Genomic DNA, 26,291 nt, shown 5'->3' on the forward strand with positions numbered 1-26,291 from the left:
ATGCTCCTGACCCTCTGCCTGCTGGTGGGCATCTGCCTGGGCTGCTCCCAGGGCCTGGGCTCCTTCGTGCACTGCGAGCCGTGCGACGAGAAAGCCCTGTCCATGTGCCCGCCCAGCCCGGCGGGCTGCGAGCTGGTGAAGGAGCCGGGCTGCGGCTGCTGCATGACCTGCGCCCTGGCCGAGGGGCAGTCCTGCGGGGTGTACACCGAGCGCTGCGCCCAGGGGCTGCGCTGCCTGCCCCGCCAGGGCGAGGAGAAGCCGCTGCACGCCCTGCTCCACGGCCGGGGCCTCTGCCTCAACGAGAAGAGCTACCGGGAGCAAGCCAAGCTGGGTGAGTGGCCGCCGCCGCCGGGTCCCCCCCCGGCCCTCCGGGGCAGCCCCTGCGGTGGGGAGTGCACCTTCCCCCCCGGCTCCAGCCGCGCTCACCCCCCCCCCCCGTGCTCCCCAGCTGTGTCCCCCCCCCATGGCATTGCACCTTCCCCCGTGCAGCCCCTGCGGTGGGGAGTGCACCTTCCCCCCCGGCTCCAGCCGCGCTCACCCCCCCCCCCCCGTGCTCCCCAGCTGTGTCCCCCCCCCCATGGCATTGCACCTTCCCCCGTGCAGCCCCTGCGGTGGGGAGTGCACCTTCCCCCCCGGCTCCAGCCGCGCTCACCCCCCCCCCGTGCTCCCCAGCTGTGTCCCCCCCCCCATGGCATTGCACCTTCCCCCGTGCAGCCCCTGCGGTGGGGAGTGCACCTTCCCCCCCGGCTCCAGCCGCGCTCACCCCCCCCCCCCCGTGCTCCCCAGCTGTGTCCCCCCCCCTCCATGGCATTGCACCTTCCCCCGGCCTCCCCCGTGCAGCCCCTGCAGCCCCTGCGGTGGGGAGTGCACCTTCCCCCCCGGCTCCAGCCGCGCTCACCCCCCCTCCCGTGCTCCCCAGCTGTGTCCCCCCCCCCCATGGCACTGCACCTTCCCCCCGCCTCCCCCGTGCAGCCCCTGCGGTGGGGAGTGCACCTTTTCCCGGCTCCAGCCGCGCTCACCCCCCCCCCCCGTGCTCCCCAGCTGTGCCCCCCTCCCCATGGCATTGCACCTTCCCGACCTCCCCTCCGGCTGCAGCCCCTGCTGTGGGGATTGCACCTTCCCCCCCGGCTCCAGCCGCGCTCACCCCCCCTCCCGTGCTCCCCAGCTGTGTCCCCCCCCCCATGGCATTGCACCTTCCCCCGGCCTCCCCCGTGCAGCCCCTGCGGTGGGGAGTGCACCTTCCCCCCCGGCTCCAGCTGCGCTCACCCCCCCCGTGCTCCCCAGCTGTGTCCCCCCCCCCCATGGCATTGCACCTTCCCGACCTTCCCTCCGGCTGCAGCCCCTGAGGTGGGGAGTGCACCTTCCCGGCCCCCCCCCCGCCTCCAGCCGCGCTCACCCCCCCCCCGTGCTCCCCAGCTGTGTCCCCCCCCCATGGCATTACACCTTCCCCCTGGCCACCCCCCCCCCGGCTCCGCTCATCTCCCCCCTGTGCTCCCAGCTGTGTCCCCCTCCCCCCCCCCATGGCATTGCACCTTCCCCCGGCCTCCCCCGTGCAGCCCCTGCGGTGGGGAGTGCACCTTTTCCCGGCTCCAGCCGCGCTCACCCCCCCCCCGTGCTCCCCAGCTGTGCCCCCCTCCCCATGGCATTGCACCTTCCCGACCTCCCCTCCAGCTGCAGCCCCTGCTGTGGGGATTGCACCTTCCCGGCCCCCCCCCCGCCTCCAGCCGCGCTCACACACCCCCTGTGCTCCCCAGCTGTGTCCCCCCCCATGGCATTGCACCTTCCCCCTGGCCTCCCCCCCCCCCCCCGGCTCCAGCTGCGCTCCCAGCTGTGTCCCCCCTCCTCCCATGGCATTGCACCTTTCCCCGGCCTCCCCCCCCCCGCTCCAGCCGTGCTCACACACACACACACAGTGCTCCCCAACTGTGCCCCCCCCATGGCATTGCACCTTTCCCCTGGCCTCCGCCTCCCGCCCACTGCAGCCCCTGCTGTGGGGATTGCACCTTTCCCTGGCTACAGCGGCGCTCCCCCCGTGCTCCCCAGCTGTGTCCCTCCCCCATGGCATTGCACCTCTCCCCCCCCACTCAAGCCACGCTCACCTCCCCCGTGTTCCCCTGCTGTGCCCCCCCTTAGGGCATTGCACCTTTCCCCCCTGGCCTCCACCTCCCCCCCCTCCGCTCCAGCCACACTCACACCCCTCCTGCTGCACCCCTGCTGTGTGCATTGCACCTTTCCCCCTTTGCTTCCTCCCCACACACTCCAGCCGCGCTCATACCCTCCTGTGCTCCCCTGGCCTCCCACCCCGGCTCCAGCCGCGCTCACCCCCCTCTCCCCCGTGCTCCCCTATTGCAGGGTGTCTACTGCCCAGCCCCCTGCAACATCTCCCCCCCTGCCGGGGATCCTCCCCTACCCCCTCTCTGTTCCTCTCCTCCTGTTCATCTTGCTGCACCCTCTTCCCGTCCTATGGTACCCCCTTCCCCTACCCAGCTTGGCTTCTCCCCCAGGGCATCCTCTGCCACCGACCCCTCTCCCCTGGTCTTCCACCCTCAACCCATCCCTGAAAGCCGCTGGTTCCCTGGCCCCTCCGTCCATCCTCCCTGAGCCCTCTGCTCCTGCACCCTTCTTCCCTTTTCGTATCTGCCTCCCCACCCCCTCTCCCTTGGCTTGGCGGCTAACTTGTGCTTTGGAAGTGAAGCAATACAAGCCCGAGCCTTCCATGCCAAATCCCCACCCATCCAACCCTTCAGTTCAGCCCCCAACGCCCGCAACACGTACCCCTCCACCCCCACCCCTTCAAGACCAGCTTTTCCAGCTTCCCTGCTGGAGGTCTTTGCTGGGCGAGGAGCAGGAGCAGGTGCAACAGGGAAAGGAAAACCCAGATGCAAAATTAATGCAAAAAAAAAAACTTAAAAGAAAGCCAAGGTGGTTTCGCCTTTGTACACTGCAGATTGCAAAGGCAAAAAGGAAGCTACATTTCCTTTGATTATCTCCAACTTTGGGATCCTCTTTAGGGTGACCACCTGGCCCTGAGTTCATTGATTTCTCCTTTAGGGTGACGACCCATCCCTCGTTTTCAGATGTATTGAAATGGATCAAAACTGATCATAAGAACCATTTTAAACGTGAAACGGGAGCTTATGATAATTGTACTGTATACCTGAGGGCAGTCGCCATGTCCACCTGAGAGAAAAAATACATGATATGCGAAGGGAAACACTATTTCCCTAAAATCTCCCTTTAAATAAAGCATTATCCCTTATTGTTCATAGGCATTTCCCTTATTTCCATTATCCCTGTCTAAGATCCAGTAGGATCCTGTCTTTCTATATCCCATTTGGGCACCTTCAACCACCAAAGCGGAGGGGAGTGGGGGAGGAAACACTTATAAAAACCCCAAACTGCTTATGCAAAAGAAAAGAAAATCATTTTTTTCCTTTTGCCAAGCCGCTCGTTGCATCCGTGCATCAGCGATTTGCAGCTTATCCCTTCTAACACCCAATAAATCTTGCCACTTTTATTATTTTTCCCCCCTTCTGCTGCTGCAGGCGTTCGCTGCTTTTTATTTGTCTTTCTTCATAGCAAAGCCAAATATATGTATTGCACACACACACAAAAAGCCAGTCAGGCTGTCTTTGGAGCAGTTTAAAGGCACAGGCAGGCCACTTGCCTGGATCATGCAGAAATGTGGATTGGGTCTGTTAAGAGGAAGAGGGTAAAAAAGGAGCTGATTTCCTGTCTTGGAACCCAATAAACTGAGTAATAATCCGGTAACGCTGAAACGAGGTGAAATATCTCCACGCGTGTCATGCATAGCATTATTTACTCTTTGTGTGTACATGTGAGTGTACGCCCAGCGCAAGAGGCAGGCGGTGTGGTCAGGGCAACAAGTAATGTGGCTAAAATGCAACAGATAGGGAGCCCAGCTCAGCGATCTGCGTGCTGCTATCTGCAGTTCAGTGTAACAACAGTGCCCCTTGCAGACAGATGGCACCAGTAACACTTTGACTTTCCACTTATTTCTCAGCAAGGCTGATTATTCTCTCTCTCTCTCTCTCCACCCTTCCCAAGGAATCCAGTCCCTATAGCAGGTGCATCGATATGAACCACTTGGCCGGGCTTCCTTTAATCAGCTTGCTTTTTTTGTCCTGTAAGGCACTTTCTGGCTCTGGCTCAGTCAGGAATCCAGCGGATGAACGGGGTGAGAGAGACGGAGAGATTGGATTGAGTTGTTTTACTGGTCCCCTAGTGGCCTTCCACCCAAATCTTGCAGGTGGTCCCATTGGGAGCTCTGTTGGTTTCTCAGATTAAGTGAATAATTCTGAAAGTCTGAACTGAAATTTAGAATAAAACAACCTTCCTGAGCCAAGAAATGCCGGGATTGTATTGGAAGGGAGCAGCAGAGTTCGCTTTAGACTTGCGAGGTTGTAAAAATTTCTGAGGACAAGGAGAAACAAAACAAAACAAAAAACCCCTCGTGGCTTTTGAGTGGTAGAGTGTGAGAACAGAGAAGTATATTTTCATAGGCATGTTACTAGGCAACTGGGGAGGAAAGAAAATGAAGTTTGACTTGAACTTGCTGGCCTCTGCCAGTTTGGCCAGAAATCCAGGGACAATGTGTCAGGGAAGCTGGCCTGGATGTCTATGGATGTCCAAACTTGGCCCTGAGCTGAGAACTGCTGCAAAAGAATCAACCGTGTATAACTAAGTGACAGTCGAGAGGGATGGATTCAGCTGCATATTTATTTATTCGTGCTCTTGCAGCAGGTCTGTTTAAATCCACTTCTCAGAAATATTTTTTTCCTCCTCGTTGTTATGGTGGATAGACAGCTAATGCGGTGGAGATTACAGCGTAGGACTGGAAGGCAGGGGACCTGGCGGTCTAGTGCTAGGTCTGCTATAGACTAGCTGTTTTACCAGGGGGCAGGTTCACTGGCTCTCACCTTGCCTCAGTTTCTCCATCTGTAAATTGGGAATAATGATACTTGGGAAATTAATCTACCTATGTACAGGCTACATTCATTAATGTTTATAGAGAATTCTAAGTGTCTTGAATGAAAGCCGTGACAGAATTGCAAAGGAATATTATGTTGTTCATTATTATTATTACTGGTGCTTAGATACCAGTGTGATGAGTACCCTGTAAAAATACTCTATTATCAGAGGGATAGCGTCCTTACCTTCAAAACTGTAACTTACCCCAGTGAAATTTACAGGACTGTAAAAACACAAGCAGCAGCATCATTTATGTAGCTCGGTTTTTAAAATGTGCCTGCTCTTTCCGTTTTTGTTTCACGATTTGCCACATCACACCACCGCCTGTTGACCTCAGAGACAGAGAGGTCAGAGACAAGCACCAGAGTGGAGTTTACTGGCCAAATACAAGTCTACCGACTTGAAAAAGTTCATGGAAAAACACATGTGGCCAAAAATTTCTCTCTCTCATTCCTTCTTTCTTTCAAGAAAGAAAAAATAATCTCTGGCAAGTTTCCTTATGAAACTCGGAGCCAATGATAACTAGCTGCGAGGAAGAAATCCAGAGCTAGCTTTAAGAAAATGCATTTTGCTGTGTCAGCTTAAACGAACCAGGAGAAGCAGTGGGTGTACCTACATTCTCTGCAGCTAGTACCAGGTTTAATTCTTTATCATTCCCTTGACAGATTTTCCTCTCCCTCTTTCATGCTCTCAGTTTAAATGCGCTTTAACATGCGGCTGGGTTTAACAGACACACAACAGCTGTAAATGAGTGACTGGGATATAAGAGGGGCAGGTGTGCAGCTGTGGACTGGAAAGCTGGGGTGAACTGGGGTTAGATCTAAGGGTCAGGGTTAGGGCAAGGGTCATGGGAGCAGGGAACTATGTACACACTACAGTTACGAACCTGTGCTGTCCATAGTGATCTGCGCTGAGTGGTGAGTTCTTTGTGTGAAGCTGAGACCATTAAAACCCTTGAGATCTTAAAGCTAGTAGCAACAGGCCTGGAGCTCTCAGAGCAGAAACAGGAAAAACTCCATTTTTCTTTTTGATCTAAAGTTTAAAAAAATTGTGAAATCCATCAGGTGCAAGCAAGAAAGTTGGTTTTTGTGGTGTGGGGGGATGGATCAAACGGGAAGGGATGGGGGCCTCTTGACAGACAGATTCTGCAGCAGCCTAGTTTTTAGAGCAGGAACTAGTTTATTGAGTAGTTGATCCAAAAAAAAAATTCTGCCTAATCCCACCAGAGAAAAGATGCATGGCTGTGTGAGTATTATATAGACCAAATTCTGATTTGTCTTGCACTGCCATTAATCTGGTGTAACTCCACTGCCGGCAATGGAGTTACTCCAGATTTATACGACTGTAACTGGGAGCAGAATCTGACCCTATTTAAGTGAGCCTAAGCAAGTTTGAGGGAATCTAGAGGAAAGTCAAGGACCCTGGTCATGCAAAGACTTAAGCACAGGCATACTTTAACCACATGAGTAGTCTTACTGTCATGTCAATCACGTGAATAAAGTCAGTCATATGCTTTAAGTGTTTGTAGGATCAGGGCGTAGGAAAACATACGTGGGGACCGGAAGAAGGGAGGATAGACACTGTTGTAGGTTCTTTGCTGACTTAGGTTAGGCTCACCTCTACACTGTTCCTAAGTATATTGTAGATATAGTTAGGGGGGTGTATATCGATAGCCTAGCTGCATTGATAAAGAGAAAAGAAGCCCCAAGATGGCCTAATCTGCTCCACGGAAGCCAGGCACTGGTCTCACAATACTCAGCATTCTGGTTTCTCCTTATGTCCACTGAACGTTTTACCTGACGGCAGCGACGGGGTGTATTTATGGGGCTTCCCATTTTCCTCAAGAGTCTCTATCAGACGCAGGAGAGCTGGTGAAGAGGCCCATTCTGGGGCGGCAGTTCCTAGGTTCTTAAGTAGGATTTCCGGAGCTCCCTGTTCTGTTAGGGAGTAAAGAGGAAGGAAGGAGTCATAGAGTCACACCAACCTGCACAGCACAGCCGATAAAAATGCCATATTCGGCCCTCACTTACCAAACACCTTCCAACCCTGTTGAAGTCAACAGGCAGCTACAGAGGTGTAAAGGAAGCCAGAATTCACCCCGAATGCACACATTACATACGTGTATACCTATATCTTATTATATTATTACATATATAAAATGTGTGTTTACTTGCCCACACCTATGTACGGCTACTCAGATATGTATGGGACTATATAGTATTCTATAGAAATACGCACATATACACTCACTCATATATGCAATAAGACATAAATAGAGAAGCACTGTGTGCATTACTATTAATATTTAATATCTGAATTTAGGGTAGCCCCCGGAAGCCCCTGTTGAATTGGGGCCTCATGGTGCTAGGCGCCCGTTGCTGTCCAAATGCACAGGAAGAAGAGCCCCCAGCCCAAAGTGCTCACAGTCTAGTTCAAGACAAGACACAAGTGAGTGCAACAAACAACAGAAGGGAAGGGGGAGAGCGGCTAAAGGCAGCAGCAGCAGCAAGACCTTGTGGTTACGTCGTCCAGCTGTGTGCACAACTGGATGGAGCTGAAATCATATAAGATTTTTTTCTCAACTAAATAAATAGCACTGATCCCCTGTTGGCCTCTCTCTCTAGCCGCTGAGAGTTTGGAGGTCTGATAGTAAGGGGGTGGGTTAAGGAGAGGGATTAGTGGGAATGGGTGCAGGTGTCTGTCCGGGGAACTTGTTCCACCCAAAGGGGTGGCAGGCAAAAAACAGGGAGACAGCTGTGGTGAGGGAATCTTGACCTCAGTGGTGGAGCTGAGGAGGCTGGGTGCTGCAGCAAGAGACAAGTGCGGGGAAGGAAGGGAAGGCTGTCAAGAGCCTAGGAAGTGAAGCCACGGAGCTTGTACTCGGCATGGGAAAGCCAGCAGAGGGATTTCATGACCGCAGCAGATGCCTTTTTATACGGGCCCGAGGGCAGTGATGTGGGTGCTGGGGAGAGGAGAGGAGAGAAGAGGGCCAGTGAGAACAGAGAGCTTAGAGATGCTGAGGAGGAAGAAGCGAAGATGGCCTGGAGGAATCAATTATACATTTGCCAACCGGAATAATATGTGGCTGGATATGCAGTAATAATCTGCAGGTGTACATAATGCAGGTAAAAGATGTCACCTAGAGACTGAAATTGTCTCTTTAACCTCAGGTCAGGTCCTGTATTGGCAGCAGCAAAGCAGGCATCCGCTGCCGCCTCAGCTACAGAGACCACGTCTAGCTGGGAGCCGGGGAGGGTCTAATCCCAGGCCTCGGTGCTCGAATGCCAGCAAGGGGGGCAGCTGATGTCAATACCTGTCCTTTGAGACCGCCAAGCTCATTGAACATTGGCCATGAGATGGAAAGGATTTTCAGTCTCTGTCGTCATGGCCTTCCTTCCCTCCAGCGACATGGCGGTGAAATGCACTGATGCCTGGAACCATCCAGGGCCGTAGATCTTCAGCAGGTGTCAGTGGCCAGGGCAAATCTCCGTCAGATGTTACTTTTTAAGTGGCTCTTTGATGCTGATGATCTAAGGGGGCGCTGGTGTTTATTTCAGTTCAGCTGCTTGTAATTTGTTCCTGCAGGTGGCAGGATAATATGCTCGCTGAAATCCACGGCCCTCTAGAGTGCTGTATGGTCAAATTCACCCGCAGGGAGACTGATCTTTCAGAAAATGGCTCTGAGTTCCTTGTCGCTTTATGTTTTCATCAGTGCCTGCTACAGACTAGTTCTGCCTGTTACACAGTCACCGGCTTCCTGCTGACACAGCTCTACAGACTCAAGCTGAAGCAAATAGGGAGGTTTGAACCTCCGCTGCACATATGGCAAGAATCCGGCCATCCGGTGACAGATGCCAGTGACGGGTTAAGTTCACGCTAGGCCTCCAAAATTTGCATGGGTAGAATTTGCAGGCCTACCTGTTTGTTCATGCAAAGCCCCGGTCCGTGCACACAGACACAGAGGTCTGCAATGTATTAAATCGAGACTGGGTGTTTTCCTGAAAGATCTGCTCTAGGAATTAGTCTGAGAAAGTGCTCTGGTCTGTGTTATACAGCAGATCAGTTATGATCTTGGAATCAGGGGAGCTGGAACAATTTGTAGAGTGGGGGTGCTGAAAGCCATCGAACCAGACTGTAAACCCTGTATATAATGGAAACTCCTTCAAGCCAGAGGGTGCGGCAGCACCCCTAATTCCAGCACCAATGCTTGGAATAGAGGAATCTATATGCAAACGGGCACAGCCATAACATTTTTAAAGGTAGGGGCCCTCTTGGAGTAGATAACGCTCAAAACTTAATTCCCCCTATAGGTGACTCCTGGGGAAGTCAGTGGGAATTCCACATGCAGAGGGTTTAAAGGATCAAGCCTACTTGCAAACAATACTCTAATAATGATACTTAGCTTTTCCCTAACACTTTTGTTCTTCCAAGGATTTCAACTGGCTGTTCAAACATTAATTAAGGCTCACAACACCCGGTGAGCGGTGAAAGTTCTATTCCAAGAGAACTGTGCATGGTGTGATTGTTTTAGCTTTGCTGATGGGGATAACCAGTCTGGGTGTTATTTAAGGTGGAGAAGGTCAGTCTGATAGGTATGTAATGCAGTAATTACTGAGCTAGCATCATAGATTGAGCTTAAAGGGGCGCTTTTTGGTCAAATTTGGTCCAAAAAATTGATTTTATAAAAGCAGCACAAATGTTTCCATTTGATTTGTTTCGGTTTTGATCATTTGTTTGTTTAATTCAAGTGGAATCTGTTTTTTTAAACAATCCTTCTGCTCCCTCTTAATAACCCAAACACCACCGCCTTGCCTTAGGACATGAGAACCAGACAATGAAACTGAAAATGTCTAGAAGCAAAAGTGAAACTGACTAGTTGGTTTTCATTTTTTAAGCCCCAAGCAATGCAAAAAGGAAACAAGAATCTTAGTGAAAAATAAGTTTTGTTTTAAAATTTCTAAAAATGGTTTTAACAAATGTAGGTGTTGCTGGTAAAATCTGTTATTGTAATATGATTTTTGATCTCATTTAGAAACAATGCACGTGGATAGACTCTTTGTACACAATTGTGTAGCACAGATGCAATCATACAAACTGCTTCATGGCCTCTAAGGTCATAGAAAGAGGCACAGTTTGAACATAAAACACTTTGCTAATTCCAAGAAGTTATGCAGATTTTTCTGGAGGAGCAGTATAGAAAAAAAGTGTCCTTTCCAATCATTCTGTTGGATAATTTTATGACCAATGAGGGCCTGGTGGTAATATATGGGTGTTCCGTTGTCAGGCTTCAGAGTATAAGATGTTCTCCTCCGGATACCAAGAAAGAGTTCTGTTCCTCGCTATACAGCTTGGTACAGACAGCTACGTGCATTATGGATTGTTGGGGTGCTGGGGTTTTGGGGGGACAGGGTTTGCCTTGCTGTGAAGTATCAGATATGAGTCATTACCGGAGGCAGGTAGCCGACCTGATGGACCAAAAATCTCAGCTAGTATTACTTCTCCTTTGTTCTAATTGGCCAAACAATGTGTCATGTTATACAGCGGTAGCCTAGTGAGACATCTTCCTACCTGGTGTAACAGACGACTACGTGTGTTTAAGGGCAAATTATGGCCCCCACACCCTTGTGTGGGTTCACTAGCCAGGAGCCCACAGTGGTACTTTATGGATTGGCCAGCGCCCAGCATAGTAAGGGGAATGCATTTTGCCAAACGGTGATTAAAAATATCCTGTGGTCGGTAAAGGACGAATCAACACAATGGATATTTTTCCCCTTCCCTTTCAACTCCTGTGGGTCTCCAGCGAACTGGCCACCTGCCTGTATCCACATGACCTCTGCAGTCGTACAGCCAGACAGTGGGTTGTGTCATTCCCGCCAGCCCTCATGAGCTGGATTGGGTCAGTGTGAGGATGAGAGACCCCCCCGTGGTGTTAGAAGAAGTGGTGGTGGGGCGCAGTGAGTGACCCCCCCCTCCTTGAGAGCCAGTACTGAATCCAGTGCCAGGTTGGAAGTAGCAGGGAGTTAGTACTGTGCCAGTTCCCCAGCACGGTGCTAGGGGGCGCTGTGCTGCGAGAAATGGCGCTGGTGATGCGGCCCGGAGTCGATACCGTGTTATGGACGCTGTGTTGCATGCAGTGCTCTCTCTCCCACGGTTCCGTCTGGCTGCGGCCATGAAACATCCAAAGGCATTTTTTAGAAGAGCTGGGATGTCGGCCCTGGAACGTGGCCTGTGTACTAGGGTTATCTAGCACAGGTACGTACATGGCCCCTATCACCACAGCATGGGAGCCACTCACAATCTTTGATCTCACAGGGAAGTCTCCATCCCTGGCAGTTTTTTAATCAAGGTTGGATGTTTTTCTAGAAGGCCTGCTCTAGTTCAAACAGGAGGTATTTCGGGGAAGTCCTATGCCCTGTGCTACGCAGGAGGTCAGACTAGATCCTCACAGTGGTCCCATCCAGCTTTAGACTCTGTTTCTGTATTCATCCTCTGTATTCATCCCCCGTTCACTGGGGAACGGAAGGATGGAGAGGGTAAGTGACATGCCAAGGTCACACAGGGAGTCTGTGTCAGAGGAAAGGATTGAATCCATGTCTCTTATGTTTCGGGGGGTTGTAGCACAGACAGGGAAAGTGCTAGGAAGGATTTGGGGGGTGCTGGTTCAAATCTGGCTTGGGAAGGAGGGGTTTCAGTCTGCCATACAGGAAGAGGGTAAGCATCAAGCTGAGAGAGGAATTGCCTAGGGTGGCAGCCAGGAGCAGAGTGAGTAGTGAAAGGATTAAATTGGCTGAGCGATTTCCTGCTGATGAGATCTATTAGAGAGTAGAATAGTTTCCCAAAGGAAGAGGCAGAAAGCCGATTGCTTGCAACGTTTAATACCGAGCGGCACAATCTCACGCTAGTGCAGAGATGGGAGCGGATGATCCAACCGATCTTTTCCCCCCGACTCCAGGGATGTCCTTGAGAATCAGGCTGGAGTCCTAGAGTGGAGTCCTGTGTGGTTCAGATGCTGAAGGCACAAGTCACTAGGTTAAGTTTCTCGTTGGGTTTTACTTCGTCTCTTCCAGCGCATGCACCCGCCTATTCCTTCTGCGGGTTGGTAACGACTGTGCTCGCTCTTCTGTTTGCCCTCCTTCTTGATAGTGCTGGCGAAAGGTGACAGCGCGAAAGACTGAAATCCTCCCTCTATTTGTCCCCAAACCAGCACAAGATTCCTCCACGCAGTCCCCTTCCAATGCACCTCACCCCTTTAGGGATGACACAAAAGTTCAGTCTCCATGGCCCGCTGAGTGCTTGGCTTCTCTGCTCAGGCTGGTGACAAGGGCCCCAATGTATTAGAAATGCTGGATTTTGTGATGTAGAGACCTGTCCACCAGGAACAGGCCTGTGATTCCCCACCCACCCCCTCCTCTATCTCCCCTGCTCATTTCTACTAGGCCACGGAACAGCTGTCAGATGATAACAGCTTTCACTCACTACTTGCCTGCCTTGGAATCAAACCAGTATCCTGGAGGTGAAAGGCCCCCTATCCCGTTACCAATCCCCAGAGCTTTTTCTAGACCAGGGGTTCTCAAACTTCATTGCTCCGCGACCCCCTTCCAACAACAAAAATTACTACGCGACCTCAGGAGGGGGGACCGAAGCCTGAGCCCGTCCGAGCCCTGCCACCCCGGGTGGGGGGACCAAAGCCGAAGCCCAAGGGCTTCAGCCCCGGGGCGAGGGGGAGGGGGCTGTAATCTGAGCCCCACCGCCCAGGACTGAAGCCGAAGCCTGACCTGCTGCCCAGGGCTCGGGCTTCGGCCCCGGGCTCCAGCAAGTCTAATGCCAGCCCTGGTGACCCCTTTAAAACAGTTTGAGAACCACTGTTCTAGACTTTTGTGGCTACCTCTCATGCAGCTGTCTTTAAAAGGGAGCTCAGCATCTGTAATGGGGCAGATCCCCTACTCTAGAGTCCCCTACTCTAACCACTCGGAAAATAACAAAGATCTCCCCTTTATCTGAACATTGCCCTTGGGCAAAACCACTCCCCTATTCTACAGCAATAGCCAAAACTTCTGCAGTCTTACCCCTGGAATCTCTAGTGTCTGGGATCCTCACTCCTGAATACTGTTGTATTTTCTCTTCCTCCCCTTAGCTTCTAGGCCTGTCCTTGTTATGCTTCGTCGGGCCTGGCTCAGTTTTGTTTCGGTAACTCTGATTTATGTTCTAACAGTGCAGTCATTTCTGCAGAACGTACATGCACGTTTCGTGCAGGCTGTAGCAAACTGAGCCAGGCTCCAACTGAGCTTTAGGGAAGGCTCCGGCTAGCCAGAGAGAGCAAAGTTACTAACAGTCCCAAACTCACAGGTCCTCCCCATGCCTCTCCTGTTGAGTCATCTGGCACCAGGGCCTAAGGAATGATTTCTGACCCTTGCTGTGTGATGTTTGTTAGGGTCCTGTTCCAATCTGCTGTACCCCCTTCATAGCAATGCAGCTGAGATTTTTTTAGGGGAGCTCATTCCCGCTTTGGGGTTGTCTCCTGCGGCCAGGCCCCTGGCAGCTCAGGGTCTGGAGTGCCAGGACATCCTCAGGGAAGAGTCTCACGTTCCCATTTTTCACATAAAGTTTTGCAACTTTTTCGTTACCAATAAACACGGCCATGACGAGATGTTGGCACCTCTGATTCTGACCTTCTGGCGCCCCGTTACCACCAAGCAATTCATGGGGCTGTTTACAAATCATTTTCTAGAAGGGTGTTTCTCTCTCTTTTCCCCATCTCCCTCCTTGCTGCTTGGAATTCCTTGGGGGATGGGTAAGGGAAGGACTTGTTAATTTCTCCACCTGTGGTCTGTGTCTGGTGGAAGGGGGTGCAGAGAGAGTTAACCATTTTAACCTCTGATCATGGAAACAAAAATACGGGTCCTGACAATATTGAATTTAGCTGCCTCTGTACTCTCCCTCTGTTCATCCCTCTGCATCTTCTGTAGTTCCAGAGGTCATGGAGAAATCCCCACCATCTGGAGAAATGCTAATCTCTCCATCATCAAGACTGAAGCTACTGCAGCTTCCCATTGTAAGCCTGATTTTGAAACAGCTCCTCCCCCACAGCCCACTGTAGCCTCACCAAATCCAATCCAATCCACCTGCCGTTCCCTTGTGTGGTCTGGTGCCTGAGTCAAATTGCTTTTAGAAAGCACAAGGCCAATGAACCAAGGCAATTCAGAGAGAGGAGTATTTACATTAGAGGCCAGATCCTCAGCTGGTGTAAATCCACAGTGCGTGACTGAAGTCAATGGACCTTCATCGAATTACAGCTGAGGGAATTCTTGCCCTCAGTGTTTTCATTCTTTGGAAAGTTTCCTAATTGTTTTATTTGTTTGATATTTGTGGCTCATCCTAGCTCAAAAATGGCTTGCACTAGGAACGCCACATGGGTTTTATTTTGTTGGCCTCACTGAGGACTAGCACCTGTGATGGCTTTAGGAGCATTTGGTGGCCAATACTGCAAACACTTACTCATGAAGTCAGTGGGACTGTTTGAGTGAGTGCATGGATTTTTCACCTGCATAAGCCTTTGTGGGACTCCTAAGTTATTACAGGCAGTTAAAATACTTGTGTGATTGAATACAGGGAGTTACAGCACTCTCTACCACTGCATCCCTACGCCGCCAATAACAAAAGTATATTGCAGGGACTATTTTATCTCTCCCACTGACAAAAACACATGAGCATCACAGACAGATCATGCTAAGCTAGTGATTTGACCCTCTGCCTACACCGATCGGGCCTGTACTTGTAATGCAGATGAAAAATGCAGACTTCTAAATGAAGTCGTTTCCCTGGGCGCCTTTCCTAGGCACTAAACTAAGCTTCTTTCTTCTCCAGCTCAGCCCAGGCGCCTCGCGGTCATTGGGTTAATGCGCTCCCAGGCCTGCATTTCAAATCAATCCCATTTGTTTTAGAACAGCCCAGGTAGTAGCACTGGTGTAAAACACCTTCCTGTCCCTTGTCGCACACAGTCACTCCCTACAGGCGAGCAGCCGCTGACTCAGCACAGTCTTCTCCTGCGGGTTGGGGCAGAGGAGACGCTGATGGGTTGAGAAGGCCCCAATGCGCCACTGGCCCAAGTAGCTCCTCTGGAAGGGGAAGGACAAGCCTTTTGTGTCACCGCTTCATCCAGCTGGGACTGACAGATGGCTCAGCCTGGTTTTCCCCAACTGGGTCCAATGTGCTAGAATGTTGGTGCCGGATCCAACCGAGAGATGAGAAGATCCTCCAGCCATTCTCCAAACCATCGCAGGGTCATTCCTGACAGTACCTGCTCCAGTGCGTTATTCTAGTCTAGTTCTAATCGTCCGAAACGATGACTCAGGAGACAAGGTCACACATCACATTGTATCTGTGATATCTAGCCTAACTATTACCTCTTCCATCACACCTTCTCTCACACCGGAGAGCCACCTGAAATCATCCTCTCGCTGTTTACACTGCGGATATTTGTAGGCTGCTACCATGTGTCCTGTTGATTCACCACTTGGCTAAAGTAGGCCAAACGTTGCCCCATAGTTCAGTCCTTCCAGTCCCCTGACCACGTTTGCTGCTCTTCTCTGAGCGTCGTCCTGTTGAGCGATACCCTTCTCTTAAGGGGGTGCGCCAAACAAAGCAAAACATCGCCAAAGGAAGGGACGGTCATCTTCCTGCTCCATGATGTGATGCTGTTGTGATGTTGTTGTGGGGTTCCAAAGAGGATGGAGATCGGCAGTTCTCAGTGGTGGCAGATGACAGAACAAGGAGCAATGGTCTCAAGTTGCAGTGCGGGAGGTCTAGGAGGTCTGGGCTGGATATTAGGAAACACTATTTCACTAGGAGGGTGGGGAAGCACTGGAATGGGTTACCTAGGGAGGTAGTGGAATCTCCATCCATTTTACGGCCCAGCTTGACAAAGCCCTGGCTGGGATGATTTAGTTGGGGTTGGTCCTGCTTGGAGCAGGGGGTTGGACTAGATACCTCCTGAGGTCTCTTCCAACCCTGATATTCTATTATTCTAAAATTGCTCTTTTCTGCAGCCATATATCACGTTGCAAACTTGCATCGGATGTGTGCTCCACTCGCACCCTGGGACACATTCAGCATCGCTATTTCTCATCTTGCTCCCTCCCAGCGGGGACTTATGTTTCAGATCGTATTCCCTAGGTGGCTTTGCGTCAGTCGTCCCAGCTGAATCTGCCCACGTTTCTAATCTGCTCCCCCTCCTTTGGGGGGGTTTTCTGTCCACACTGCTGCGGGCGACTCCTCCCAATGTATTCTTATCTGCGAACAAACATCACTGATGTGCTCTACATGCAGTGCAATAGATCCTGCCCCTGCCCCTTGGCAGCCCCTCCGAGAGCCCCCTACAGCCCAGAACTCTGCCACTAACTCTTACCAAGCCCAGAGCCCGTGGCAGCTGATCACGTCCGACTCGAGCCGTCCCTCTTGCTTAGAAGGACGAGGTCCCCGAAAGCTGGCTCAAGCTCAGGCCCTGGCCGCTCTCGCTCCTGCTTGTGCCAAAGGATGCTGAAGCTGAGCTCAGTGTGCCTGGCTGGAGGCTGGGGCCCCCGATCTGTGGGGGGGGGAGGGATGCCGAGGAACTGAGATCACCAGCTGACCTCATCGGGGCGTTGGACCTGAGTGAGAACCCTAAGGCACAAGGGTTCCCTGTCTGCCACCTACCCTCCTCTCCCCTCCAGCTCCCTGATGAACAGGGTCATTTGTTCACACAACTGCTGTCATTACAGGGCCCATCCCGCCTGCCAGGGTTTTCCTAAGCAGCCCGTTCTTGTTAAGGCGTTATCATCGGTTGTAAAAGTTCTCTCTCTCCCACCTGATCCCAGCAGCCTCTGTGCAGTCCCTCATGCCCTTCGCTTTCACAGCAAAAGGAAAAACCCTGCCAGGTGATTGGATCAGTTTGAAACCTGCACACCTCCTGGGTGTGGCGATCTGTGGCACGGAGACCACTTAGAGATGAATGAGTCTGCTACAGCCTCTGCTCTACATGTGGGCCATGTGGCTTTCAGCTCATGCAGTAGAGGTTCATGCATTTAGCTCCAGAGGTCCCAGGTTTGATCCCGCCCGCCGATGACCGGAGTCTGTCAGTGTTACACTGAGATAGGGCCTCATGCCCCTGTACCTCAAACACAGGGTCAGTCCTTGCAGCTGGGTTAGACCAAATGGCTCAGGGACGTGGTGATGGGCTCCCGAGCCTTCCCCGCATCACGAGCACGGGTTCAAGTCCAGGCTGGGTTAGAAGCGACAGAAGTTTGTCAGCTGTGACGTGTAGCTGTTGTTAATGATTATTGTTGTTAAACTGGTCCTGCTCTCAGCCCGCTGCATAGGGGGCAGGCTGGCGCATGGCACTGTGGCTGTTTTCTGCTTACCAGGGCCCATGGGAGGTTAAGGGAAGCAGAGCACAGTTTAGAGCAGCCCTGAGGCTGTTCTAATGTGTGTCAGTCACCAGGCAGTCCCAGAATTCAAGGAGCACAAAGGTTGCTTAAAGCAACTTTTGCCCCCTGCCTTTCCTGCCCCAAGGGGTAACTAAGAATGGGGCCCACTGAGTGCATTGGGGTCCCAGTGGAGATGGGGCATAGTAGGTGATGCCGTACTCAAACTCCACCCACTGTCCCAAGCTCCGCCCACATTTCAGAAGAGTTACTCTCTCTCCGCAGTCGTCCACAATGTTTGTGTTGAATTAAACTGCCACCCTGCACTGGGCAACGAGCCCCAACTAGGAACGAATAGGCCAGTTCTTGCCCCCAGCAGCGTCTTCCTCCCCTGGGTCCCGACGGCTCTCGCCAAGGGTAAAACGGTGGGAAAGGTTAGCAGTTCCTGCCTCTGCAAAAGGCAATCCGACTGTAACTGAATCGTTGGGGCTGGCAAGCTGCTTAGAGGTTGGCCTGGGATGTTGCGCTGGGGATGGGGTGGATCATGCTGGAGTAGGAGGCAAACTTCAGTTTCCTTCCTGAGCCAGTAGGGCCCTGTAGGGCCCTGCATGCCCATCGGGGGACGCTGCCCTGGGAGGTGTTTTCCCCTCCGTCTGTATTCTTTTGGGAGCAGAACTGCGGCACCCCTGGGTCTTGTTCTGCCCCAGCAGCCACGACCTGGCCTGTCTGGGGGTTAACGGAGCAGGTTTCGGGGGGCGGAGGCTTTCTGCAGGCATTAATGTGTCGCTGACGTGGGCGTCTTATCCCGATTGCAAAGCCCGGCTCAGGTTCTCTCGGCCGGAGCGAGGAGGGGGATTGGGTGACAGCGAGAGGCTGTATCGGTAACGCGGCCTGGGCCGGGAGTGTGCACGCCGCCGGATACAAGTCGCTCCCTAATGTTCCAGCCAAGGAATACATGATCCCTGGCAGGATCCCACCGAGCTCCTGTTTGGGGAGGAGAGGAGAGGGGGGTCTGGCAGCGATCCTCGCCACCCTCCCCCAACCCTGGGCACCGCTTGGCCCTCCCTTCCCAACTGGGACGCCAGCCTCATGAGTAACTCTAGCAAAGCAGGAGCAAGGGAACCGTCGTTGGATTTCTGGAGCTGGGGAGCCCCCTGCCGTAGGCCCCGAGAGGTGGATTGAAAACACAACCAGCTCTCCCGGATTTATAGGTTCCCATCCTCTCCCTCTGGCAGGCAAGGACTCCGCTAAAGTGAGACCTGGTGTCTTTTGTAAAAGCTTCGTCAGCTGGGCTGTGGTTTTGCACAAACTAAACCATGTCCGGGGGGCGATAGGAAGGCGAGGTTAACCGAGGAGTAGGCTTATCATCACAGTGACCGTTTGAGACCCAGCTTCGGGTGCAGTGGAGAACAGAGGACGCTAGGGTGTTGATCGGAGCAACATAATGCCCTGGCGAATACGGAAAAACAACTCTGGGGTAGCGGGAGCTAGACAGGTGTAAATCAGTTTGGGATATACCAGCCCCCCAGCCACGCACCCCTCAAATCCATTCCCTTTACAGGGTGTCTGCTCACACATCTTCCATCTCCCTCCTACCTCCCAAAAGGGATCAGAACTGGGCCGTCCACTCACTATTCATGATTCTGGCTTGCAGATAAATTCCAGGTTTGCAAAATTACGGCAGGCAGAAACAAAGTGCTCTGTTGGTGTCCTTATTATATGGCTTCTCTCTGGTCATACCTGTGCCACTGGCAGCCCCTTCAGAAAAGAGAGGAATGCTGCATTCAAGCTGGACCAGGTCATTTTCTTGAGTGGCCACCAGATCCCGCCAAAACCAAAATCCACATGACAGAGTTTGGGAAGATCCAGGACCCAGGCTTCCAGTTCATGATTATCTCTGTAGCCGACACTGTACAGACAGTAGGGGAGGCTGACCTGAGTGCTGGGCTTCACATCCTGGTTTGATATTGTAGGGTTGCACAAGAGCAGTGGGCTGCACATCCTAGTTTGTTATTGTAGGGTTGCACAGGAATGTCAGGGTGCATACCCTTGTTTGTTATTGTAGGGTTGCACAGGAATGTCAGGGTGCATACCCTTGTTTGTTATTGTAAGGTTGCACAGGAATGCCAGGCTGTACACCCTGCTTTGTTATTGTAGGGTTATTTATTAGGGTTATATGTTTTTAAAGGAAAAATTCAATCTGAACTATTCATTCTAAAAACGGCTGCATACCAGGAGAGAGATGTTAGTTTTCAGCTGGCTCTTCCCCCCCCCCCCCCCCCCAGAGCTTATACCCTACTATTATAGCTGAGTATTCAGTGGGCGTGGGATCTTGGCGCTCACACATTATTCCAGCAGGAGCTGAGCACCCCAGTGCCTGGGCCCAATGTCCAAAACAAGTTTTTAAAGCCGACGATGCTGCTGCAGCTGGTGACTGGAAGACCGAGAACGGTGAGGGCAATAATGCTCTTCAAAAGTGTTCCTGGGAGATGTAATGAGAGCTGCGGTGCTCACGCCTGACTCCCAGCTGCTGCCCTATGTTCTGCTGCCCGGCTCTGCCTCGTCCGGTGGCCTGACCCAGGTGAATGAAACTAGCTTCTGCACGGACGCGAACTGGGCTAAAAACGACCAGGGCCGTCAAGCCCCATTCTTCAGGGCGTAATCCAAACACCAGCTGGGTTTTCGGAAAGAATGTTTCCTTCCATGGAGTAGTACAGCACCAGTGGCCAGGGGCATTGTGGGGGGGGTTTCTTCCTTCCTCTGGAGTATCAGGGCTTGGGCACTGCCAGAGGTAGGATGCTGCACCAAGTGGATCTGGCGCTGTACCGCCTCGCTTCTTACCTGCCTTCCCAGGCTGATGTTCTGTGGTCTGTGGGCCCGATCCAATGCCTAGTGCAGTCGGTGGGGGTGGCTTGAGGTTGAAGACGGGAGTGTTATGCTGTGGTACATGCTGCTTTTCTGCCCGGCTTTTCAGTTGGCCTGGCGAGGGGGGTCACTTTATATAAAGGGACGTCACTCATTTAGGCCCAGGGTGTAGGTATGGTTAATACAGCTTGGCAGAAGAGGGTATTCATTTCAATGATCTGGTGAATGAGAAGACTTCAGTGTAAAACTGCCCCAACACCTTGCACTAGTGGCTGCTGGCTGGTCATTGTGACTGACAAGACACAGACCATGCAACTGACCGGCTCCTGATTCCCATTCTTCCAGGCCTGATCTTTTCATGTTTTATTTAATCAATACATTTGTTTCCTCCAACAAACAAAGTGAGCCCTAAAACACACACCGTCTGCACCTGAGAAAACCTGAGTGCACAGATAAGCCTTGGGCCTCACAAGATGAGAGAAAGGGAGGATGGCTTGGTGGTTAGGGTGCAAATCTGGGACTTAGAACAGGGAATTGACGCAAAGTCTTCCGCCAGAGACTTCCTGTGTGAGCGTGGGCAGATTTCTGTGCCTCGGTTCCCCCATCTGTACAATGGGCATAACAACACTGCCCTGCCTTGCAGGTGTTGTGAGGTGTTAGATGCAGGGATGATAGAATCATAGAATATCAGGGTTGGAAGGGACCTCAGGAGGTCATCTAGTCCAACCCCCTGCTCAAAGCAGGACCAATTCCCAACTAAATCATCCCAGCCAGGGCTTTGTCAAGCCGGGCCTTAAAAACCTCCAAGGAAGGAGACTCCACCACCTCCCTAGGTAACGCATTCCAGTGCTTCACCACCCTCCTAGTGAAATAGTGTTTCCTAATATCCAACCTAGACCTCCCCCACTGCAACTTGAGACCATTGCTCCTTGTTCTGTCATCTGCCACCATTGAGAACAGCCGAGTTCCATCCTCTTTGGAACCCCCCTTCAGGTAGTTGAAGGCTGCTATCAAATCCCCCCTCTTTCTTCTCTTCTGGAGACTAAACAATCCCAGTTCCCTCAGCCTCTCCTCATAAGTCATGCGCTCCAGACCCCTAATCATTTTTGTTGCCCTCCGCTGGACTCTCCAATTTTTCCACATCCTTCTTGTAGTGTGGGGCCCAAAACTGGACACAGTACTCCAGATGAGGCCTCACCAATGTCGAATAAAGGGGAACGATCACGTCCCTCGATCTGCTGGCAATGCCCCTACTTATACAGCCCAAAATGCCGTTAGCCTTCTTGGCAACAAGAGCACACTGTTGACTCATATCCAGCTTCTCGTCCACTGTGACCCCTAGGTCCTTTTCTGCAGAACTGCTACCTAGCCACTCGGTCCCTAGTCTGTAGCTGTGCATGGGATTCTTCTGTCCTAGGTGCAGGACTCTGCACTTGTCCTTGTTGAACCTCATCAGGTTTCTTTTGGCCCAATCCTCTAATTTGTCTAGGTCCCTCTGTATCTGAAAGGGAACCCTTTCAGTACTGAAGAAGGAGTAATGGTCTCAAGTTGCAGTGGGGGAGGTTTAGGTTGGATATTAGGAAAAACTTTTTCACTAGAAGGGTGGTGAAGCACTGGAATGGGTTACCTAGGGAGGTGGTGGAATCTCCTTCCTTAAAGGTTTTGAAGGCCTGGCTTGACAAAGCCCTGGCTGGGACGATTTAGTTGGGGATTGGTCCTGCTTTGAGCAGGGGGTTGGACTAGATGACCTCCTGAGGTCCCTTCCAACCCTGATATTCTATGATTCTAAGGTACATCAGGCTCTGTGGAACCCAGCGGGTTTGAGTACGATCCTGAGAGGCTGTAATAGGATTTGCCCAGCACTGATCAGGTTCATTGCACGGCTTTGGATAACTAGGCTGGGACGCTTGACTTTGCCAAGTAGTGTATTTGGGTTTTCTCAGAGCTGGGAGAGGAAAAGTTCGACTTGGCGTTGATTGAAATTGTGGTGTGGGTGCGGGGGGCCTGGACTGACAGCTGTAGGGACCACAGGGGCTGAGCTGCCACCCTCCAGCACACCAATACTGAGACCCTCCCGCCCTTATGAAACCCCCTGTGATGATTTCGCAGGGTTTTGCCTTGCGTTAAAGTGCGAACTAAAGGCATGTGCTGCCACCTGCTGATCAGCAGGAGAAATGCTTCCTTTCTGTAAGTGCAAGTACCCAGGTCAGCGATAGCTGGACCGTTATTTATTGCTGTCTGGCTTGACAGACTCCCGAGGGCCTGTGAATGACACTCTGAAATATAACATAACTCCCATTACATTCTGCCTCCCTTAAAACTTCCCCTCCTATCCTATATGGTGTTGCCGTGTGCTGTTAAACACAATGTTCCACCCCAGAGGTGGCTGCATTAGGTCCTGGTGAAAATCCCTTTTTGGCTTTTTCCTAGCCTGCACCTGGGCTAGGTCAGAAAATAATTTTCTTTACGTCAATGAGTGTCTCTGCTTGTCACAGAATAGTCTGCTGTGGGGCTGGCGTCCCATCTGCCCCAAGATCATCTGCAGGCTTATTCCTTGCACGAGGATCATCCTTTGCACATGTTGGGTTCATTGTGACCAAATTCGAGTCATATCCCCCCCACACCATCATGAGAGCATCTAAGTAGGTTGATATTTGTATTCCTGGCTGTGTGAGGCAGAACAGTTCTGTTCCATTCTTCCCCTTGTTGTCCCCTGCCCCAGTGTTGTGCATTTGCCATCTCTTTCTGTTGCCTCTGCCAGAGGGGCCCCTACAATAGAACAGGCCTGGTGGGAATATGGCCTAGGGTTCCACTGTCTCTGGAGGGGAGAGCTATATTCACAGCTAGACCCAGAAATAACCCTCTTTCACTCCAGTGGCTGTATTAAAGGTCACAAGTCAGCTAAGTATAGGCTGTCACCGGCTCACTCCTATATATAAGCACTCGGGAGCCCTGCTGACATCCCAGCTGTTAAAATCATATTGCCTGGGAGCAAAGTGTTCAGAAGGTCTCCCAGCCTATATGGGGGTAACTACAATGGATGAAACGGCAGATGACTTAGACACACACACACACACACACACACAGAGCTTGAGGCTGATCATACCAATAATAACTCATCCAGAAGGATCCCCCAGCACTGCAGAGACTAGATATACACTCTACAGGGATGACTTAGCCACCGCAAACATGCAGTCCCCTCTGGTTGGACCGTGACACCCATTCTGCACCAGCAGTGCTACACACGAGGTTTTAGGGTGGACCCTGCGTTCAGCTACCTAAAAGGAACCTTCCAGCTCTGCCAAAGCTCCCCGAACCTGATGCAAAGCATCTCCTGCTATTCCCCTCCCGAGCCCTATATCTCCCTGGCAGCTGCCCCCAGACCTGACCTGCTGTCTCGAGCGAAGCCTGCCAAACCCTGTGGTGATTTTGCCCCCGGGGGCAAATGAAAGCCAGCAGGAGAGAAGCAGGCCATCCCTACCACCATCTCCTCCACAGTGGGGTTGGCCCTCTGAGCCCCACGCCCCAAAGAGACGATGGCTTTTCCGCCCAGCCTGAAGCCGATTCAGGCACTGTGCAGAAACCTACAGACGTTGTCCTACAGACGCCCCGTCTCCTGCGCGTCCCAGCGTCTGTCTGTGCATGTATGTGACAGGCAGAGTGTGCACATTCGGTAACATGCCTGTGCCTCTCTTGGTTCAATGTAACGATACACAGCGGCCTGGTGGTGTGTGTCTATAGGGACCACTCCCCGACCCAATGCGACTGAGTCTTGTGAGAGTCACAGGGGGGTGCCCTCATGGGGAATCGCGCCGGAAGGAAGGGTCTCTCCTTTATGGGGAGATGGTGCCCAAGGCGCTGCAGTACTTGGCATGGCTCTCATTGGGTTAGTCGGCCCTCCCCCTGTGCATGCTGGGAAGGCGCCGGGCACTCAGGTTCCATGGGCAGCTCACGGAGAAGTCGCTCTGCTTTGTCCCTTCCCCCTCCAGAGCGGGAATCCCGTGAGCACGAGGAGCCGACCACCTCAGAGATGGCGGAGGAGACCTACTCGCCCAAGGTGATCCGGACCAAGCACGGGCGCCTCTCCGAGCTCAAGGCTGAGGCCCTGAAGAAGGACCGCAGGAAGAAGCTGACCTTGTCGAAGTTCGTCGGCGGGGCGGAGAACACGGCGCATCCCCGGGTCGCCGTCCCCGAGCTGAGGCAAGAGTTCGAGCTGGTGAGTGCTGGGTTCCCCTCGCCTGCCCCCTAGCGCGCCCAGCAGCAGGTGCTGAGAGAGACGGGCACGGTTGCCCAGTGGGGGGCCGTATTGCCACGCAGGAGATGGGGCTTTGCCCTGCTCTCTCCTACCCCCGCGCTGGGGAAATCCATCCCTTCCAGGAGCCCAGCGGGTCACTGACTCGTGGGGCGTGCGGGATTCCTGGCTCTCGGTTGGTGATCGGGCCAGGGCTTGCTGGGCTCTCGCTGATCCTCTCGCTCCTCTGGCAGGGCCCTTGCCGCAGGCAGATGGAGGCCTCACTGCAGGAGATCAAAACCAGCGAACGGATGATCCCCCGAGCCGTTCACCTTCCCAACTGCGACCGGAAGGGATTCTACAAGAGGAAACAGGTGAGCTCCCCCGGGGGAAACTGACATGGCCCTCCCCACGACAAGGCCGCTCTCCCCCCCCCCCAGCTCCATGTCGAACCAATATAGTGCGCAGGGACATTAATGCTCTTACACAGCACTTCCCGTCCTTAGCTCCCAAAGCACTTCACCAAGCAGAGCGGTAGCGTCGTGCCTCGGTTTCCCCATCTGTAAAATGAGGGTAGAGTGGTGACGTGACTGCCAGGAACGGAACCTGACCTAGAGCCCCAGCCTGGCAGTCTAGCCACTAGGCGACACTGCTGTCAGGCCACTTGGGCTGCCCTCTTTCAGCTGAGATGTAAAACCGCGACCAGGGCGTGGGTTCCGGGGCTCACCAGGCGTGTGCACAAACCGGGCCGTCCATTCGTCAGTTCTCTCCCACAGCGCTGTGCCTTAGACGCGCCCTGCAGGGTTCCTCTGGTCGTGTTAGTGGTGGGCTGTCGTATTACCCACCCTCCTGGGAGGTCTATCAAGTCAAGTGTCATGAGGCACGCCATGCAGCAGCTAGCAGGAAGCTGCATCTTCCCTGAACCATTGGGAATGCCCTGGCCTTGGGAATCAGGGGGGCTGAGGGTCTATTGTGCTAGCATGCTACACACTGAGAGCAAGAGACAGAGCGCATGGTCCACCTGAAGAAGCCAGGCAAAGGGTGGGAGAATGGAAGGATTCCTGATCCCATTTCACAGAGTGGGAACTGAGGCCCAGAGAGTTGAGCTGACTTGCCCAAGGTCGCACAGAGCCAGGAACCGAACCCTGCTCTCTCCTGAGTCCTGCACAGTGCCTGAGCCATGGGGCTAGCCTTTGGCGAGGACGCGGGCTGGTGCCAGGTCGCACCCCCATTAGAAGTGGCGGCTGCGTCTCGCTCCCGGCACTGAGACCTGGGCTCTGCTCCCTGCGCCATTACTTCCCCGTGACGCACCCGCCACTGACCTCCCTTTGCGTCTCTCCTCGCCTCCCCAGTGCAAACCGTCCCGGGGGCGGAAGCGCGGGCTGTGCTGGTGCGTGGACAAGTATGGACTGAAGCTGCCGGGGACCAATTACGTGGCGGGCGACCTGCAGTGTCACAGCTTCGACAGCGGCGTCACCGAGTGAAGGGCCTGCGCCGTCCCCCCGCCCCCTGCCCCCACGCCTCCCCACGCCCCGGGACTCCGAACCCTTTCATCTCATTTCGAAAAACGGAAGAAACTGAGGACCTCGGAATCTGCAGCCCGTCCTCGCCTGCGCGGCGGCGGCAGCTAAAGGAGAAGAGGAAAGCAGAAGTCAAACCGGCGCCGCCTTCCCAGTACAGACTCCCCTAAATGCTCTCGACTCCCCATGCAGGGACGCAGCCAGCGCCAACGTAGGCATCGGCTTGGGGGCTTTTCTATTGTGGGTTTGGTTTGGTTTGTTGATATTGGGGGGGGGGTGTCTTTT

General features: G+C 53.0%; 1 protein-coding gene across 1 annotated transcript; it reads left to right on the forward strand.

The window, feature by feature from the left end:
* IGFBP5 (insulin like growth factor binding protein 5) lies at nt 1–25,970 on the forward strand. Its single transcript, XM_065413657.1, has 4 exons — nt 1–331; nt 24,245–24,471; nt 24,741–24,860; nt 25,839–25,970. Exons 1-4 carry the CDS (start codon nt 1–3, stop codon nt 25,968–25,970), a joined length of 810 nt encoding a protein of 269 aa, XP_065269729.1.
* Nucleotides 25,971–26,291: the final 321 nt, after the last annotated feature.

Source organism: Emys orbicularis, chromosome 11, assembly GCF_028017835.1.
Source record: "Emys orbicularis isolate rEmyOrb1 chromosome 11, rEmyOrb1.hap1, whole genome shotgun sequence".
In the NCBI taxonomy this organism is placed as follows: domain Eukaryota; kingdom Metazoa; phylum Chordata; order Testudines; family Emydidae; genus Emys; species Emys orbicularis.